We start from the raw sequence: 21,946 nt of genomic DNA, 5'->3' as shown, positions 1-21,946 counted from the left end.
TGTCACATTTTGGTAATTCTCACAATATATCAAACTTTTTCATTATTATTATATCTGTTAGGGTTATCTGTGGTTACTGATCTTTTATGCTACTATTGTAATATTTTAGGGCACCATGAACCACAGCCATATAAGACAGCAAACTTAGTCAATAAATGTGTGTATTCTGACTGTTCCACTGACCAGCCATTCTTCTGTCTCTCTCCCTCTCCCTCTCCTTGGATCCGCCTCTTCCCTGAGACACAACAATATTGAAATTAGGCCAATTAGTAACCCTGCAATGGCTTGTTAAGTGTTCAAGTGAAAGGAAATGTCTCTCACTTTAAATCAAAAGCTAGAAACCATTAAGCTTAGTGAGGAAGGCATGTCGAAAGCTGAGACAGGCTGAAAGCCAATCCTCTTAAACCAGTTAGCCAAGTTGTGAATGCAAAGTAAGGTCCTTGAAGGAAATTAAAAGTACTCATCTAGTGAACACATGAATGATAAGAAAGCAAAACAGCCTTATTGCCGAGAAAGTTTTAGTGGTCTTGTTAGAAGATCAAACCGATGTCAACAATCTCTAAAGCCAAAGCCTAATCCAGAACAAGGCTCTAACTCTCTTCTGTTCTATGAAGGCTGAGAGGGGTGAGAAAGCTGTAGAAGAAAAGTTTGTTTGAAGGTAGCAGAGCCTGGTTCATGAGATTTAAGGAAAGAAGCCAGATCCATAACATGAAACTGCAAGGTGAAGCAGAGAGTGCTGATGTAGAAGTTGCAGCAGATTATCCAGAAGATAGAACTAAGATCATTGATGAAGGCAGCTACACTAAACAACAGATTTTCCATGTGGACAAAACAGCCTTCTATTGGAACAAGATGTCATCTGGAACTTTATTAGCTGGAGAGAAGAAGTCAATGTCTGGCTTCAAGGCTTCTAATCCTCAAATAATAGACTGACTCTCTTGTTAGGAGATAATGCAACTGGTGAATATAAGTTGAAGCCAGTGCTTACTATCATTCTGAAAATCTCTAAGAATTATGTTAAATCTACCCTGCCTGTGCTTTATAAATGGAATAACAAAGCCTTGATGACAGCACACCTGTTTACAGCATGGTTTATTGAATACTTTAAGCCCATGTTGAGATCTACTGCTCAGAAAAAAAAAAAAAATTCTTTCAAAATATTACTGATCCCTGACAAGGCACCTTGTCACCCAAGAGCTGATAGAGATATACAGGGAGATTAATATTTTTATACCTGCTAACACAACATCCGTTCTGCAGCCCACGGATCAATGAGTAATTTCTACTTTAAAGTCTTATTACTCAATAAATAAGTTGTTTAAGGCTATAGTTGCCATAGATAGTGGTTCCTCTGATGGATCTGGACAAACTAAATTGAAAACCTTCTGGAAAGTATTCACTATTCTAGATGTTATTAAGAACATTTGTGATTCATTGGAGGAGTAAAAATGTTAACATCAATAGGATTTTGGAAGAATTTGAGTCCAACCCTTGTGGATGAATGAGGAGTTCAAGACTTTAGTGGAGGAAATAACTGCACATGTGGTGGAAATAGCAAGATAACTAGAATTAGAAGATGTGACTAAATTTCTGCAATCTCATCATCCAATTTTAATATGTGAAGAGTTGCTTCTTACAGTTGAGCAAAGAAAGTGGTTTCTTGAGATAGAATCTACTCCTGGTAAAGATGCTGTGCACATAGTTGAAATGACAACAAAGGATTTAGAATATTACATATTTAGTTGAGAAAGCAGCAACAAGGTTTGAGAGGATTGACTCCAGTTTGGAAAGAAGTTCTATTGTGAGTAAAATGCTATCAAACTGCATGACATGCTACAGAGAAATCTTTCATGAAAGGAAGAGTTAATCGACGTGGCAAACTTCACTGTGGTCTTATTTTAAGAAATTTCCATAGCTCCCGTAACCCTTAGCAACTCATCACCCTGATCATCCAGCAGCTTTTAACATCCAGGCAAGACTCTCCTTCAGCAAAAATATTAGAACTTGCTGAAGCCTCAGAATTTGGTAACTTTTTTTAACAATAAAATGTTTTTAAATTAAGATATGTATAGTGTTTTACTCTATTGCATGCTTAATAGACTATAATATAATGTAAACATAACTTTTATACGCACTGGGAAATCCCCAAATCTGTGACTGACTTTATTACTAAATTCTAATAAATATTTAGTTGTATAAATGAAGTACAATTTAATACTTCATTATTCATTCTCCTTATTGATACCCTTACTTCTCTTAAATATAAATTAATTCTTTGACAGTATTAATATGTTGAGTTAAAGAAACTTATATAACATTGAGTTGTGCAGGAAACATAATTTATATAACATTGAGTTGTAGAGAAAGCAAAATCTTATCTGTCATTGATTTGATATTTATTGGTCTTAATTTATTATACTCAGTTTTTCCTAATTTCAGACTTACCCGATTCATAAGCAGCACACAATCTATTATTTAAAGTTTAATATTGGTGTTTTGCTTTCAAATTTGCAATATTGTTATGGGATCATTGAGTCATAGGGATAAAATGTTTATGATATATTCTAAAATGTTTGTGATGTATTCTAAACCATTTATTTTATTTATTTGGTTCATTTCATTCTCCTCTTAATACATTTCCTATGAACAAAACATAGGAATATAGCTTTTGGTAGTAATACTTAAATGGTAATAAAACTCATAGTTGAACTATAATAATCTCTGTCATTTATAATTTTTATATGTATATTATGTGACTTTCACGTTTTTGAAGAATTTTTAATATCTTTAATGCTTATTTGTTATATGACCATAGAGAAAAATTGTTAATATTTTACTCTGAACCATTGAATTAAATTCTGAATGCCAGGCTGGGCACGGTAGCTCACTCCTGTAATCCCAGCACTTTGAGAAGTTGAGGCAGGGGGATCACGAGGTCAAGAGTTTGAGACCAGTCTGTCCAACATAGTGAAACCTTGTGTCTACTAAAAATATAGAAGATTAGCCTGGTGCAGTGGTATGCGCCTGTATTCCCAGCTACTCCTGAGGCCGAGGCAGGAGAATCGCGTGAACCCAGGAGGTGGAGGTTACAGTGAGCCGAGATTGCGCCATTGCACTTTGGCTGAAGCGACAGTGTGAGACTCTATCTCAAAAAAAAAAAAAATTCTGAATGCCTTTTCCTTTTATTCTTCCTATAGTGATGAACAAAGAACAAATATAATAGTATAATTTCAGGATGGTATAGTTCCATCAACATAAGGTACATTTGGAAGAAATATTAAGCTGTCAAGATTTCTATCATAAGTATAACCATTTGATTGAACATTTTTAATGTAATAGAATAAAAGATGAAATGTTTAGATTTTTTTTCTGATCACTAATCTAGCTATGCTATCTTAAATATCCTTAAACCACTGGGTAGCAGATCACTTACTGCTATTTTAGATATACATTGTAATGTTGCCAATCTATTCCTGTTATTATATGTCTGACCAACTTAAAACTTTAATAACATATCCCACATAAAACATTCTTCCTCCACTGCCTGCTAAGATTTGTGGCTAGGGGATTAGTATAAGAAAAGTTGTTTCTTCTTTCTACTATTTAATATACTCTGTGACCACTACAATCCTAAAATGACCTTGTTTGTCCCCTTGCATTTATAAGGACTTGGAACACCTGGGCTGGTAGTATGGCAAAGCAGTGTCTCTTAGATCACTTCTAAGTAAAGCTTGTGGAAGTCCTTTATCTCAGGTTACTGCTAGCTCCTTTTAGAATATGGGTAACTGAATCTTCTTAGTCCTCAGTTTGGAAGCCTTGTTGTTGATTGAGGAAAAGCCCACTCAACATACAGATGCATTAGTATATATTACCTGGTTTTTCTTCTATGAGGAATAGTTTTATCTTGAGAAATCCGTAAGTCACTACTTATAATGATAAGGTAAACCTATAAGTTCCTCTTAACATCTGCTAAGAACATATTAGGCCTTTGCATCCACATTTTTACAAAATTCTTAAATATACTCCAGTAAAATTGTTTTAGTCATACAACCTGTAGTGGTATTTTGTTTAACTGGATTATCATTGGTAAAACATAATAAAAATTATTCAGCTATAGATACTAGTTCTGTGGATCTGCTTTTTCAAATTAAAAAAAAAAAAGAATCAACAGCATGGCAACATTACCATCAATTTAATTTGGATTTGCTAGAGAGAAACTATAAAGCTAGATTATCTAGGCCAATAGAATATTTGAAAAAAATTATGGAGGGTACTAACATATTGTAGGCAATCTTTAGTGATCTTTAGATTTTAAATCATTGTATATTACTTATCTCATTTTTGGGATAAAATAAATGCTTTGTTAATTATTGCACAAATCAAGCCACTGTAAAAAAAAAATTCTAAAATATTGTGCCTTAAACTCTGTTTTGTGAGAGTCTAGTAGCAGGTAGTCTAAACCTAATATTTCAGCTCCACATAAATAAGCAGCTTCCATTTTGATGCCTAAGGCTCTGCATCTCTTTTTTCTAGTCAAAGGACAGCAGCAAATGGTAAAGAGGAGACCAATTCCAATCCTTTAATTGACAAGACCCAGAAATGTCACAGTTCACTTGTGGCCACATCCTTGTGGACACTACTTCTACATATAACTATAGCAAACTCTGAAGCTGGAGTTGCTGTTCTCTTTGTTATTAAATGGAGCAACTGAATGGTCCCCACCAGTTGATAAAAACTGCTGAATTGCACCCTGATATCTCTATTTTTTGATATTTCATATTAAAAGCAAAACATATGTCACCTCATCAGTTATATTGCAAACTTTGTGTTTTAATTTTTAAAAACGTTTTTATAGTACAGAGATAGAGAACAAAACACAGGTGTAGGGGAAAGAAATGGGGATATGTAGGTCAGAGGAAACAAAGTAGCAGATATGTAGGATGAACAAATCTAGAGACATAATGTACATGAGGGGTATAGGTAATAAAATTGTGTTGTGTATGGATTCACTCTAAATGAGTAGATTTTAGCTGCCCTGCTACAAAAACAAACAAAAAATTGGTAACTATGTGAGATGATGGATACGTTAATTTGCTTCAATATAGTAACAGTTTTACTATCTACATGTATCCCATAGCATCATGCTGTGTATCCAAAATATGCATAATGAAATTTATTTAAAATCTATACAAAGCTTAATCCACTTTGTAGAGCATTTTTGCATGGATGCCTGTGTGTCAACCTCTGTAACTTTCTTTTCTTGACACTGTACTATATGAATTAAGGTAGAATTATTCGAATCATGAACAGGACATCACAGATGGAATATACTGATGCAATGGGAATGCATATAATAAAATAAATATCACATTATTATGTTTTATAAATTTTTGATGGTAATATAAGTACAGGATTTTTCTTTCTACAGCTGTTAAATACCATTGATTCTTACAAATTCTTCTCTCTTTATCTTTCACACATCCATGGCATTATTTAAATATCTCTTGGATTTCCGTTTCTTGGCTTAAAACTCTCTTTGAATGTCCTCATCCAGTACTGACCAGTAGAACTTTCTGTGATGATGGACATGTCCATTATGGCAGCTACTGTGTGAAGCTTTTGAGTACTTGTGTTGTGACTGATGTGACTGAGGAACTGAGTTTTAAACTTAATTTCATTTAATGAATTTAAATGTAAATAGCCAGACATGACTAGTGATCACCCCATTGGACGTACAGTTCTAGTCACTCTCTACTCCGTTTACCAGCTTATTTCAGCCACATCTGTTTTACTGCATCATATTACTCCTGAAATATGCTTAAATAAATTTACTTACTCAACATTTATGTATTTGGGGTTTTATTCTCTGGATGAGAAATTTTGTATTTTCAGTGTGATTTTACCCTAGCTTTGAGTAGTCTAATAATAATAACCGTATATAATATTCATTGAACACATTTTTTGTTAAACACTGTTCTGAGCATTTTATTCATAATAAATTGTTTCATTATTACAAGAAACTTGCATTATAATTATGACCATCTTATATATGTGTGAAAGGACACAACCACAGGTTAATTAATTTTTGTCTAAGATCAAATAGGTAGCTAGTAAGTGGCTGAGCTAGGATGTAAACCTCAGGCAAACTGGCTTCAAATACCATTATTATCTCATCATTCTGGAGAGTGAGTTTTCATCAGTGGTTCTCCTTATTCAAAATACATCACAGTTGGAGCCTAGGAGCTTTATTTGTGTATGCATAATATAGGAAACTATTTTGCCTCTGGCAAGAGAGAAGAGAAAGGAACAGTTTCTCTTCTTTCTTTTTCTTACCACAATTCTCTAAGCAAAAAGTATGTTGATAAAAATTGATCCAAAACATTCCTTATCTTCACTAATTGAGTATTAGGACCTTATTTTGTCCAAATAATATTAAATAAATTAGTAAACATAAGTGAAAATAAGCAGGCGTTGTATGTTTGTTCCTATTACTACAAAAGATTATTCAGGTTTAGCTTACTCAGAACACAAACAGAAAGAGTTTTAAAGTACTCAAGATAGATTATTTTCTAAGGGCTATAATGTTAGGATTTAACTCAGGTCAATCATCTCCAAGTTAAAATTACTTAGACGCGTACTGTCCATAATTAAGTAATCTTACCTACTAATATTACGGAATAAGAATACCTTTAGGTGACATGAAATCTGTCATTTTAAGCATGCCCCCAAGCCTTTTCAAGATTGCTCATAAAATTTCTCATTCTCTAGAGAAATGTGATCTCTAAGAAATAAATGTCTCTTTCAAGTCACAAGTAATATGAGCACATGATTAAAAAAAAGGAATTTTGAGTCTTAGAAGGGATATTGCAGTATTATAAAATTGCTTTTATTTCTTGTTATTTAAGTTCTCATGGTCATTTTAAGATTTATCTTCTAGATATAAAGGATAATGATTTCGTTTAGGGAGGTGGGGGACAGAGGCCTTTGGGGAACAGGAGAATATTTTTCATATGAAATTCTTTGTCATAAAATGCTAATGTTGGTGTTCTTGTCTTTATGTCTATGCATTCTTTAGCTATGAGGATAACAGACCCTTCATCAAGTAAGAATGACCTGAATGGCTGATAAATTCCATTTATCAGTGTGGTCCCATGAACCAGCTGTCAGATCAGTACTGAAAAATCATTAGAGCTTCTGTCATTCATATTGAGGCAGAAGAGCAAACTGTGCAGGAAAATAATCTGGCATACAACTTATATGCAGAATAAATGTGCTGCAGGTGTACTGCCAAAAAAAAATTCTGCTTCACCTCTGTTAATTGGATATCACCTGAATTCAGTGCCGCAGCAATAGCAATTTCCTGTGGTACAGACTTGTCTCTCTTTTAATAGCTTCCCTTTCATTGTGATGTGTTCCTCTGTGCCACATACGTCCGCTTTTCTGTTGTTCGTTTGGGCATCATTCATCTAAAATTATTCTGTCATTTAGTGGTATATCTTCAAAATGATCTTACGGGTATAAAACTACCCAATTGCAATTGATATTAATGAATTGCTATACTAAATATAAATAAAGAAAAAATGCCTTCTTCAAAATTAATTCTTACATATGCAAAATTATCCCTTTCAAATTTGACATCTGTCACTTGATTAATGATCTAACCTGTATGAATAGATTTCAGTGTCTGAAATAAAGCTACAAGTCTGTACTAATCTAATAAATATGAACATAAATGTTAATATTTAGACATTTTTCCCATGCATATTTTAAAATTACAAGTCCTGCAAGAATAAACTAAGATTGGTAACCTATGGGCAACCTTGCTGTAGACTTTCAGTTTGTTCTTCTGGTGAAGAGTCCTTTGTTTTCATTTTTCTCCAGTGCCATTTCACTTCTTCATGCTTTTGCTTTTTTTTTTTTTTTTTTTTTTTTTTTTTTTTTTTTCAGAAATCAGGGCTCGTTGCAGTTTTCTACCACTTAAGCCTTGGGCCCATGATGTGTTTTCCAGTGGTTAATACCTGACTTAAGTATTTGATCCTATTATTTTGTTTCTAAATCTAAATAGCAATATTGCCTTGATTTAATGGCAATTCTTATTTTTTCTTTTTCCAACATCCATAAGAAGCTGAGAGCTTTTCCTTGAATGTTAGTATACTTCTGAATCCAGTTGTAGAATAAAATATTAACACCTAAAATGTTTTGTAATTCATATAAGCAAACATGTAACATGTAATAGCAAAACTCCCTTAGAGATTTTTTATTCAAGAATGTTAATGTTTTCAATTAAACATGTTAAATATAGTGGGCATTTAAACATGAAATATAATGGCTGATTGTTATGGGAGAAAAATAGTAAATATTTATAATTATTTTTAATAAGACTTTAATAATTAACTACTTTGGGACCATATCTTTCTTCAGATGCAGTTCTCTCTAAAAAACAAATTGAACTCAGCTTCAGATTATGATAAACATATATGATTTTTCCCCTTCATTTTACAAAGTTTCAATCCCTATAAATATATCTTCCTAAGACATTATAGTGGAGGATAATAATCTGCTGGAAAGAAATATGAATTTACCCTATTCAAGGAAGATGTGCTGGGAATAAAGAGGTTGGGCTTATCAGTGTATAGCGATCTCTACTGATTTGGTCCTGTTCTCCCCTATACTTAGGAGTTGAGAAGGATTTCATTTCAGTTATGAGTCCCGTCTGTTGCAAGAACATTTTGTCTTGATATTCAATACATAACTTAGCCACAAATACATGAATTTTGTTACCTGCTTATACTCTTGCGAATGACTTCTTGGAGGAAACTAAGAGAATGGAGTGGGAGTGAGAACTTGTCTTTCATTCTATGCTACTCCGTTCATACCACTCCATTTTCATTCTCAGCTTCATCTTCTCCCTTGAGTTTACAGACACTTCAAAGAAATGAAGGTTCCCTGAGCCTTCAAAAATTTTTTCAACAAAGCTGCCAAATGACTGATTTCCAAAATCTACTACAACGTAGCATAGAAGCGAGTGATCCAAAGGCTGAAGGAGAGTAGAAACAGTGTTTCCATTAGAGGGGAACTATTTTTTCCATCTACTATCCCTCACGCTTAGTCTTTATAAATATAGAATTAGACAAGTGGGGCTCATTAAATTCATACATGTACTTCAAATCCATGCATTTCCTCCTAATACGAGTTATATTTTTGTCAGTAAACAATAACATTTTTGTGGAAAAAGGAAATTTTGAAAAAGCGAGGTAAAAATGTATCAGAAGAAGCACTAATAGAGGGAAATCAATCAAACAAATGTTGCCACTGTGAGACCAGTGAAGACTAACGTAGCTTCATAGCCTGCTTTCCTGTTGCCATTCACCATAATTACACCTCATGCCATTTGCATATGTGCTGCAAATACATGAATAACTTATGGTACAAATCTGCTTTTGCTTAAATGAATTTCTGTGTTCATAACATTTTCATTCATGTATATCTCCTCAAGCTTGAAAACTTGTAGTCTCATTAAAACCTTAAAGTACTTACACCACCTGTCTTACATTTTCTGTCAATAAAAGTTACTGTAACTTTTTTTTCAGTGTTGTATTGTTGATCTGATATGGTTGTTAATTAATGATCAATTATTTAATAACCCTTAATTTTCTCTTCTCTCTACAGGTCATGGGTTATAGGTGCAATAGCTCTTCTCTGCCTATTAGGATTGACCTGGGCCTTTGGACTCATGTATATTAATGAAAGCACAGTCATCATGGCGTATCTCTTCACCATTTTCAATTCTCTACAGGGAATGTTTATATTTATTTTCCATTGTGTCCTACAGAAGAAGGTAAGCTAGAATTCTTTTTTTAAAATATAAATGGCATACATTTCGTGATACCAAAGCAGCCACAACATATTCTAATATATTATTCTTGATATGTTTGTCTACAGGAAATAAAGATACTCATCTTTTATAATAGTAAAGCAAAACAAACACAAAATACAAGCATAATAGTTGGTGAGAGTGTCCAACAGTAAAAAACAATAAAAATATTTTCTGATTTAAACAGTGAACAAAAATTATTTTCTTATAGATTTGACTTTATAGTCTTTAATATTCCCATTGGTGGACAAATGGATTTGTGTATTAGGAAGTAATTATTTTCTAAAAATGTTGTGGAGGCATGAGTTACACACACACACACACACACACACATCATGGATATATATCACAGTATAGGAAATATACATGTGTATATGTGTATATATTTCTGTTTCTTCAAACACTAATTTACATTAGAAAATATAAATGTCTACACAGCTTATGGTAAAATAATATACATTTATGTTTTTTGAATGAATGATGGAATAGTTAATAATGGTCTCTGTATTTCTTTCCTTTAAAAGCATTTATTATGAAATCTAAGAGTTGAATTATTAGAATGCAATTTTTTACATTTATCTATTTTTGCAAATGTTTACATTTTTAAGGGCATGATATATATATAAATTTTCAAACTTAATTTTAAACACTAAATATTTTTATTACTTTTTTTAAAATCCCAAGATTGATTTTCCAATCTTACACACTTTAACTTTATTTAAAATGTGGTCTCCATAGGTCAGTCACAGCAACCCCTCAACCAGATTGCCTGGGTTTGAATCTCTGTTTTTGTATTTAAAAACTTATGTGACTTTTGGAAAGTTAATTAACCTCCCCATGTCTCAGTTTACTCATGTGTGACATGGAGGGGGTAAAAATAATTATAAAATATTCAAAGAGATGGCTCTGAAAATGAGGTAGAAAATTATGTTTTAAAATTTGTGGGAAAGAAACAATAAGATTTATAATTTTTCTTTGGACAACAAAGGAAATAAAAAGTAAAGATATCCCTTTCTAGGATTTTTAGTTTTAGAGACGGGTGGGACCAAAACAAGAAGTTGAAAAGAGTGTCCACTTCTCAAGATGGACAAACATAAAACGAAACACTACTCTTTTTCAATTTTAGATGGTGGTAGATATCTAAAATGTGTTGACATGATCACAAATACAGAATAGAGTAGTAATGATGAGTCAGGCTTCTAAATATAGGTTACAGAAAAGAAAAGAGGTTACATTAGAATGGATGCATTCTAATCTAATTCATTAGAATTCTCCTTAAAAAGAGGTTGTTTTAAAATAGATGAATCCTGCTATAATAAGATGTTTTAGAAAAAATAAAAATAAAATAAAATAGATGAACCTGCCCAAATAATTAATATGTATACCCCCCAAATTACAGAAGCCTGACTCAACATATGTTTATGTTTTACTCATTGCGCAATGGATGAGGTTGCCCCATGAAGGGACATAGGCTGATGAAGATTCAAACAACCTCAATCTGTGATTTTATAGCCCTCTTGGGTTTTGACATCCAACAGAAAGTCTGGGAGAGAGAGAGATGATTTTGTGATTTGAAAGTGGCTCACACGGCTTTTACTCATTTTTTTTTTTTTTAATCAGATAGGATTCTATCGATGGTACCACCTAAACTGCAAGGGAGACAGAAAAGCATAGTATAGCTTTTTTAATCAGAAAGAGAAAAAATTGGATATGGTGAATAGATGGCAGTCTGCCACACTTAATGTATTTAAAGAATAGGAGACATGTAAATGGTGAGTGAGAATAGAGCTGGAAGGAAGAACGAGAATCAAGATGATACACTGAATTAAAGATAGGAGAAAATGTCAAGAAGAAGACAGTGATTGGTATTCTAAAAGACTTCAGAGAAGTCAGAGAGACTAAAACTTGGGAAAGATGTCTAGATTTGGATAGAAGAAAGCCATAACTGATGCTCAAGCAAAATATATACAAAAAATGTGAGCAAAATCAGGAGATTAAGGGAAATGGTAGCATTTGCCCATCATAAAAAGGGAGTGTATTAGGTCATTATGATCAGTCATAACATATTGAAGTATAGCAGATTTATTTGCCTGTCATCTTTATTTTGTACATTAGCTGGAAATTTGGACCGACATAGTTTTTAAATTTTATTTAAATTTTTTTACTAACTCATTAAGAAGTAATTTTTAAATTTTAAAGTTAATTTGGAAATTTTCTACAAAGCAGAAAAGAAATTTTTGTACTTTACACACAGATTATTTTGCTTTGAGTATTTTTTTATTAGCCAATGCCTCTTTCAGTTTTCCCAATATTAATAAAAATGTTATTTTAATTTTTCTTGTCTTAACACAAGCATATGACTGGAATAAGTAAGAATTGCATTTGGCACCCAGGTAGAGATTTTACATCTCAAGACCCTAAAACAAATGTACAGTTTTTAGTATATTTAACATAAGTTAAATTTTAAAATATATATGTCATCAAGTTCAATTTTGTGATTCATTAAAACAGAGTTCCGGAAACTGTGGCTCATGAGCCAAATTCATCCAGCTGCCTTTTATTTTTACAGCCAGGAAGCCAGGAATGGTTACTACATTTTCAATACATAAAGTTTAAAATAAGTATATACACTCTATCCTTAGTTTTGGCTCCTGACTCAAAAACCTTAAAATATTGACTATCTGGGCATTACAGAAAAACTTGCCAGGCCCTGGTTTTGAAAGCTTATTTTCATGATTTACAATAACAAGTAATACATATTGTTCTTTCATCCATTCCATGTTTTGAATTTTAAAACTTTTGTCACATTTGTATTCGGTGTCAAGAATATGGGCCAACATCAGAAAATACAGAAAACATATAATTATTTTTGGTTTTTATTTTGTATAAAAAATGTCATATACTTGTCTTTGAAATTGAAGAAATGATTGCGAAGTATTTTTTCTTTTAAGCCATCTGATTAAATTTCACTAATAGGCCATCGCTGGTATAGTGGCTTATATGTTTTGATTAGAGAAATATGAAGTATTTAATATATGAAAATTGTTGTCTTATTGAATTATTTGTCGACTGTTTCAACTTACTCATAAAATTAAAATTTTTGAGTCATCAGTCTTTTCCTGAGTATGGATTGTGTAAACAGTTTTCCACTGGTCACATTAAAGTGGTCACTTTTACTTTTGTCATACATTCAAATATTTGATATATTCTCAGCGCTTCCATTATCATTTTATTTCTGATATGAGAAATATTAGAAATATGTTATTGGTAAGGTATATTCTCTTACCTGTCTTCTATATTCTAGAACAGCATCACACCAAAATAGGATATCATCTGACTAGGGTAACTAAGATGCAGTCCATGTGAAATAGTAGATTAGAATATGCAAATGATTGAACAATCAAATAACTGTTTTTTGTAATCTAAAAAATGTTTCCTGGACATGGTCCATGTTATTTTTTTTCTTCTTTTTAAGACATATGCTTACCATTTCAAATCAAATCACAGCAAAATAAAGTCAGTATAATGATTCAGTAAGTAATGTAGCTAATGTGAGACTTGGCATCACCAAATATCTTGATTTTCTGGTTGTTTATATTATCAGCTCAGAACATTTAATCTTTGTTGGAAAATTCAAATAGCCCACGATGAATTATTGTGGCTTAAACAATATTGCTGATTTTGTAACAGGAGGGAGAGTGGTTCTCTTTCTGTCTTCTTTGCCTTTATCCCTCATTGTACTGAAATATTTGTTTAGGTTTACATCACTTCATTCAAATGCCCTTTCTCATCTAGAAGGAAACATATCATTTGCTGTGTACCTCAGGAAAATAATGTGGGATGTTGCAGGGGGAAGTTATGATCAAAGTTTAGGTTCCTAGAGATGCTTCGTAAATCAGTAGAAATTACTAAACTATCATTGATACTGGTTACTTTGGTTAGAGATTATTTTAAGCCTTCTCAAGTTCTAATTAAAGCATTTGTCCTCATTCTTTCCAGACACAAAGAAGTAGATAATTAATAGATTACTTTAATAATAATATTAGTAATATACAATGCCTGTGCTGGTCAATGATTTCATGTTCCAAATGTGGCATCTTAGAGCTTTTTGATCATAGAGCACCCATGAAATGTAGATTTTTCTCCTAAGGCACATTGCTTGACTTTTCAGTCTTGTAGTTTACTCTCATTGCTTGACCCATTTCAATCTCCTCATCTATAAAATGAAGGTAATAATTATTTTCAGAGTCATTTTGAGGGACGTACCTAACACAATTCCTGACACATAATAGTTAAAAAGTAGAAGTTTCTTCTTTTCACCCTCCCTACAGATGCATCTTAGAAACACACATAACTGGCTACAGCCCGATTTCTTTTTTCAAAATAAACAAAATATGGACTGACTCGTAAACACTGAACAAAAATAATTATCTCTAATTCTAATTATTGATAAATGTAGCACAGAAGAGACTGGTTGCAAAAGAAATCAATAGCATTTTAAATACATTAAAAATAAGTAATTTTGCCATGCCAGGGCAGAGAAAGGCCTTAAAGACCAGCACATCATAACCCTGTTTTGTTCATTCTATTCTTTATGGTGAGAATGCCTTTCTCTCCTCTTCTCCCCTATCCTTTATTTCAACTTCACTCTGTAAATTAATTCCAGCCACTCCTTTAAAGACTTTCTGGGAAGCCCTCTTCCCCAAGAAGCCCTCCTTGGCCCCCCACACCTACTTCCCGCGGGCACTCCTCTTCTGTGCTTGAGTCACCTGACCCTATCTCCATTATTGTTCTTACCACATGATAAGCACTCAATAAATGTGTGTTCTTTGAGCAAATCTGCGTATGTTCTGTCTTTAATTCTCCTATATCTTTGACACAATGAATTTTACAATAATAAGATGAAATGTTCCCATTTGGAATACTAAATTTAATGTATCATTTACATACCTTTTTTTCTTTTGATTCTAAATAACATCCCTTTTTAAAGCACATGTTCAAAACTTTGATTTAAATACAATCTTATTTGAATATTACATTATCATAAGTTGTGGAAAAAATGAACTAATGCGAAATCAAATACATAAAGGCCTAAGAATAGTTTATATATATGATGTTGTTTCATAATATAAATTCATGAACATATGATTGATATAATAAGATGTCCCTTTGTTGTCATTGATAGTAGACATGTGATTTAAGGCAGTTACTGTTTATTTTTGTATGCCTTGTTCAATTAAATAGGCAGTAATAAAAATTTTGGACATGATAAAATTTTTACCAAAAGTTGATATATTTCTCGGCTTGAAAACATCAGCTAAAAGTCTTCTTTTTCCCTGTAATTGTATACTACAACCAAGATTAAGTATTTAATCAAGAATGCTATAAAGAAAAGTAATTATATTTCTCTGTGATTATCGAGTAGAACTATTTTGAAGGACTAAATTTACAATCTTTTGAATTTTTATTCTCAATTTGAGCATTTGATCTCTTTTAAGAGAAATAAACTTCAGAGAAATATAGATTTAGAAGAAATGATTAGCCCAACATATTCATATTTTTCTGTCTTTAAATATCCTTTCTCTGCTTTCTCACTTTCTCTGATATTTCTCTCTCTCTCTCTCTTCCCCACTTCTTAGCCTACTTCCTCCACCCCACTCCCTGTAACTTCCTAACTAGGCTTCTACCTAAAGAACAACAGCTACAATGCCCTCGCACCAACAGGCTACTTTATATCCAATTTATGAAGCTAAAAATAGTATCTTCAATGGGCTTAAGTATATGTTCTTGGAACTAAGAGAAAGTAACACTATGATGTGATGGGAGGTGTGTGAGTGTGTGTGTATGAGTGTGTGTGTGTGTGTTTTAAAAGGCTCCAGTTAGGCAAAATTTCAAGCTTGACAGTATGAATATAATTATGTTGTATTGTAAAATATATGCTGAACAGACTTTCTTACATCTGTAGGGCAAGGAAATAATTATATTATCTAAAAATAAAACTCACATACATTGTCTACTTTTGTTCCTACCTGCAATGAATTGCTTGCTAACAGAAGTTAATATTTAATTGGCTAGGTACGAAAAGAGTATGGGAAATGCCTGCGGACACACTGCTGTAATGGCAGCAGTACAGAGAGTTCCATTGGTTCAGGGAAAACATCTGGTTCTCGAACTCCTGGACGCTACTCCACAGGCTCACAGGTAAACAATATGTGTTCACTGAAATGAAGTAATTCTTAACGATACCAATTACTGTCCCTTATGATTGGAGCTAATTTCTAGCCTGTGTTTAACACATCGTTTGTTTTTGTTGTTTCACTGTGTCTCACATGGGAATGATTCTGACAGAAATGGAAGAAACTAAAACTGTAATAATATGATGAAATTTGAGTCTGCAAATTTGAAGTTTGCATAATAATGACTTCAGATTGTTTTCAGTTCAATAAATGCAGCAGGTGGAGAAAGGAATTTGCCATTTCACCCAAAATTCAAAGAAAGTAACATTTCATATATAGAGAAATGTGATATATTGATATGATTCTAATTCTTATAATTCTTCTACCTAGTATAATAATTATCACAGACTGGCACAATTTACATATAATATGGTATGTTTAGTAAAAATAACTATGACTCAACCATATTACGTGCTGAGAAGTTGAAGAAAAGTCAGGGCAGTGAAGAATACTACAACAGCATTATTAACATAGCTGGTCTAAGCTCCACTCCCATTTGCCCAGCACTAGACATAGCAGCATAGTACCTTACCAGAAAAATTTTAAGCTTTTAGGTAAACTGTGTGCTATTTTTCCCGGGCACAGTGTCAGCTCAAAGATTGTTACATAGAAATTTTAGCAAATCTTGGATGTTAAGATGAGCCAGTCAAATAAAAGATATAGAATTGTGTGGGTCATGAATGAGTTTGGTTCAAGCTAGCAAACTAGTATTATTTGTTTGTTTTTTGAGACAGAGTCTTACTCTGTTGCCCAGGCTGGAGTGCAGTGGTACAATCTCAGCTCACTGAAACCCCTTCCTCCTGGGTTCAAGCAATCTTCTCACCTCAGCCTCCAGCCTCCCGAGTAGCTGGGACCACAAGCATGTGCCACCACACCCAGATAATTTTTGTGTTTTTTGTAGAAATGGTGTTTTGCCATGTTGGCTAGACTTGTCTCAAACTCCTGGCCTCAAGTGATCCGCCTGCCTTGAGCTCCCAAAGTGCTGGGACTATAGTTGTGAGTCACCCAGACTAGTGTGTTTTTAAGATTGCATGATTCAGTAGAAAAAAAAAGGCATGTTTTCAGTGTTGCTAATTAAATTTTTCTGTGGAAGGCTTGAGTTTAAATTGATAAATAAAGTTATAAATCAAGAATTAATTTTTCTTAACTCTTTTAGCTCAACCTATAAATCTAATTATTGTTTCATAAATTTGGTTATTTTATATGAAATAAGAGTGATTGCTTCATTTTTTTATTTGATGGATGTTCAATTGGCTTGTAAGCTTAATAGATTAAATTTCCCTAAATAATTTCATTTATATGCTTAGAAAATTTAATTTCTTTATACCTTTTAAATATCATTTATAAATTTAATATATCTGATTGTTTCAAACACATCAACTGTCAGACTAGTCATACACACCTAACTAGCACTTGAACACAGTTGTAAATTAATGGATGGCCAGTGTTTTCATAAATAGTTTCCTCACCAATTGAGTTTTAATCTTACAAATAAAACTGTATCTTTAATATCAATCTAATATTTCCAGTTAAAATTTTAAAAACTAACATATAACTGTCAAAAATATCAGGCTATGTTAAATAATTTTACCAACCACAATCGTGAAACTTAAATATAATTGCATTATTATTAATAATCTGAATTTGATTTATTTTTTACACACCACACTGAGGTGGTAAAGTTGCAAATCAGAAGAACGATTGTCCCAACTCAGGTGGATGGAAATTTCCGAGTTTAGGACTACTAAATTTGCCAAATAGAGATCTGAATTTTCACGTAAGAGTGGGGGCAGACCAGGACGATGCTTATAGCATGAGCCCCTTTTATAATTAATGCCTTTATTTTCAGACTCATAATCCCTTGCTCTTTCTCTTTTTGTAATAACTTTTTCCACGACTTTTCCGTTGATATTGCTAAGATTCCCTATATCATCCAGCATGATTAGATCCCACATGCTTTTCACATTACTGAGCTCATCAGCCACCATCCGATAGTCATTTTATTGACATATATCATTAATATTATGATAATATTTAGGAGTCTCATTTACTACTTTACGACAGAGTTGTGCAATGTTTAGCAATACTTCTAAACTATGAGTTAAGGCAGTGCAGCTCAATGGAATAATAATAAACTCTGTGGGTGGGTATACCTTGTTTTGAATCCTGGCCTTGCCACGTACCAGCTATGACACAGAATAAGTTACTAATTTCATTGACACTCAGTTTTTTCATCTGTAAAATGGTGATAATAAATACTGACGTCTTTAGTTGCTAAGAAGATTGAACTAATATACACAAAACAGAATAAATAGTGGGTGCTCAATAAACGGTGGTTGCTACCATTTATTACTTTTGTTATTATAGAATATTATATATATATATTTTTAAGTTGTATCATATTTTTCTCCTCACTCTTGTAATTTGTAATATCACAATTCTACTCTTGGAAAATAATTTACATTTTTTCTTATACTTAATATAATACTAATTCTGATTAACTGTGACCATCCAAGACTATGTAAGCTTACAGTTCCTTAAATCTATACTATTTGTGTAGGTAAGACTAATACATACATTTCCCACTAATCATGGCCACCCATAAGCAAATGCCAAAATATTGGTATTAAGACAAAATTTGGGGAGTATGGTTGCATGTTCCACATAAGAACACTTCTAAAATAACTATCTCTCTATATTATGATTTTTTATTTAGAAATATCAAGTGCCTCCTATATAATGCCATCAATCTTCTAATCTCTGAAGATAAAATGGTTAAAAGACATATAACTTCCCCTGTGATCTGGAACTTTTATTCTAGTATTGGGAGACAGAAAATGTATTAATAACAAACAACCCAACAAAAATATCACATGGAAAAGCTGACGGAGAACAAAAATATGATGATGTCAATTAGCCAGGTGGCTACTTGGATTAAATGCTGGAGAAAGACTACCTTTGGAAGTGATACTTATGCCAAAGTCTGAGTTACAAGATTCCAAATGAAAGGAGAAAAGGAAATTCAGGGGAACAGAATTCTAAGTGAGAAAATGGCTAATGCAAAGCCTTTACGGTGTGGAGAACTTACAAAAAATGTTGGCCAAAGTAGGTTAGAGGGAGAACGAGACAGAAAGTCAAGGAAAAAGGGAAGAGACAGATCCCTAGGTATTTGTAACAGTATGAAAATTACTTTGGATAGCCAGTGAGATAATTTAGAAATGAAAGTGATAGGATATAATCCACATGTAGTAAACATGTTGCTACATTGTGGATAATGCAGGGGATGATGGCCAAGACTGAAAAGTAAAAATCCTCTTCGCCTCTTGCTCCTCCAAACTTACTTCCTGGTCCTAATCACTTATAAAAGTTTTATCATATGCATCAGTCACACAAACATATATTCACAGAAATGGGTGTCACTTTTTTTAAACTATGGACTGAAATAATATCTTTTGACTTGCTTGTAATTGTTTTGTCATTTTTCTTTCATATATTTTATTGATTTTTAGATATATTTGCTTTTTATTATATAATATTTGAAAAATAAAAAAGTGAAATATGTATATGAAATATTGAAACATTTTAATAAGATGAACACCTGTGAACTCAACATCCAGCCTAGGAAATAGAACATTTTCAATGTTTTCCTCTTTATTTAACCTCTCCCTAAGCAATCCCTATGCCTTCCTCCAGAGAGGCTCCTAAATTTTGTTATTCCATTCCCACATCTTATTCTAATCGTTTCTCTCCCTCCAAAAAATGTTGTTCAGCATTCCTTCTTTAAACCTTTGTTTAAAAATGGTATTTTATTGTGTGTAGTCTTCTCTGACTTGTGTTTTTCACTCCCGTATTCTAAAACCCTTCCTGTTTCATTCCATAAATATCTAAGTGTGGCCTCTGTGCCATATACTATATACCTTTTTCTCTGCCTGCAATACTTCTCCTTTTTCTCCTTTTCCTCTTAAACTGTGTTTGGTATAGTGCAGTGAGCTGTTAACCTCCTGCACTCAGGAGCCAGATGACTGCATTCCAATGCTGGTTATTAGGTCTGTGCCATCGGACATGTTCATTACCCGCTGTGCTTCGGTTTTTCTAGTGTATAGTATTACCTACCTCATGGAGTTCTTGTGAGGTTTTGATGGGTGAATACATGAAAGGTATATAGTATGGAAAAGAGAGCATAGAAAAAATTAATTGATATAGATGTATATGCACGCACATGCACATATGTAATATACATACACTATGTATGTATGTGCCAAGTATATGTACCTCAATGAACAAAAAGGACAAAAATTCTGCTTTCGTAGAGCCTCAAGCCTAATGCAGACATCAGATATTAAATATTAGACATTAAATGGAGAGCTATTAAATATAAATGTAAGAAATAATTATATAATACATGGTATTATAGGAAATGTTAGTGACTGTTGGGGGAATGTAGTAGGGGAGAAGGGACTGAGATGTGATTGGATTGTGTGGGTAGCCTACAATTCTAAGTAGGTTGTTATACCTTCAGAAAAAAATATTTTAGAGTTAAAAGAATAAAGGAATTATGCATACCTGTATCTGGGAGAAGAGCACCCCAGACAGAGAAAACAACCAACATTGCCAAGCTCTGAGGCACAAACATGCCTGGCATGTTAGAGAAGAGCAAGGGGACAGGTGCAGCTAGAGCAGATAGGGGAGATTAATAGGAGATGAGATACTGGGGACAGCTCATATAAATATCACCTAACAATAATAACGTCATCAACTCCCAGATAAAATGTTACTTCTTCAGTCTGCATTGTTCTCAGACTCCCTAGACAAGGACATATCCCTTAATATATGGTAAAAATAAATGGTATAATTGGTAAAAATCTTTAAACATTCTGTAGTATAATGAATAGTCACAAAAGTATACAAAACATGAGTGTATGGCACAATTAATTATTACCACTTCCCAGGCCAAGTGTTAGTATACTGAGAATACCTTGGAAACCCTTTGAACCCCTCTCAATCATTAACCTCCAAATATAACCACTATCTTAGCTTTTAATAACACATTTTAGTTGGCATATTTTGATACTTATTCACCTGAAATCATTTAGTACATACTCTTTTATGTTTTCCTTTGTTCCCGAGACGTCTACATTACCGCAGGAGGCTATGAGCTTTTAATTTTCTTTGCTTTATATTATTGTATAGTTTATTCATCCATCCTACCATTGACAGTCATTTTGGTTGATCATATTTCAGCTATAATATTTAATGACTGTATGGAGATTTGTGGGCATATTGTAATTTTGCATTTATTTTTGTGATAATTTGACTAATCTGTTGCTAGTTTAGCAGCTTCATAAGGATCAAGACGTTTTGTGCTTACATTTCACCTTTGTATCTTATAGGTTAGTATTTGGCAGGCAATAGAGGGTAATTAATATTTTTAATTAATTAACCAACTAATAAAACAAATGTGAGAGACTGGCTCCCCACATTGTCCTTTTGTTTATTAGTTTTCTATGTGTGTCTGTGTCTGTGTGTGTGTGCGTGCATGCATTTGTCAAGCTAGGGAAAATGTGATATACAACAATATTTCTGAAGAATAAGCATGTTCCAAGATTCATAAAATCAATTGTCTAATATTCTAAGATTGGTTACTCCCATTATTCAAGGAGTTCAAATGTATTTGGAACATAACCCATTGTAGGCATGGTTTCATAAGTAGTAGTAATGTTTCTTATAACTATTTCAACCTTGGAAAAACTTCTGAAAATATTTTGTTTCTTCCTCACAAGATTGTTAATACTTTTTTGACCCATAACTCAGTAAAATGATATAACAGAATAAAAAA

At 32.9% G+C, this 21,946-nt stretch overlaps 1 protein-coding gene across 23 annotated transcripts in view; it reads left to right on the top strand.

Annotated features, from left to right (window-relative positions):
- ADGRL3 (adhesion G protein-coupled receptor L3) overlaps positions 1-21,946 on the top strand; it is an 873,224-nt gene that overhangs the window by 815,573 nt on the left and 35,705 nt on the right. For 12 of the 23 annotated variants that reach the window (XM_055297489.2, XM_055297483.2, XM_055297485.2 and 9 more), the window contains 2 exons: positions 9,670-9,838; positions 15,950-16,075. In XM_055297489.2, the coding sequence (XP_055153464.1) occupies positions 9,670-9,838; positions 15,950-16,075 (295 nt within the window). Of the gene's footprint in view, positions 1-7,075; positions 7,103-9,669; positions 9,839-15,949; positions 16,076-21,946 lie in introns of all 23 variants that reach the window. The other 11 variants (XM_055297496.2, XM_055297484.2, XM_055297478.2 and 8 more) reach the window with 1 other exon arrangement.

The sequence above is a fragment of the Symphalangus syndactylus genome, chromosome 10, assembly GCF_028878055.3.
Source record: "Symphalangus syndactylus isolate Jambi chromosome 10, NHGRI_mSymSyn1-v2.1_pri, whole genome shotgun sequence".
Lineage (NCBI taxonomy): Eukaryota > Metazoa > Chordata > Mammalia > Primates > Hylobatidae > Symphalangus > Symphalangus syndactylus.
This window is presented reverse-complemented; position numbering and strand designations above follow the sequence as displayed.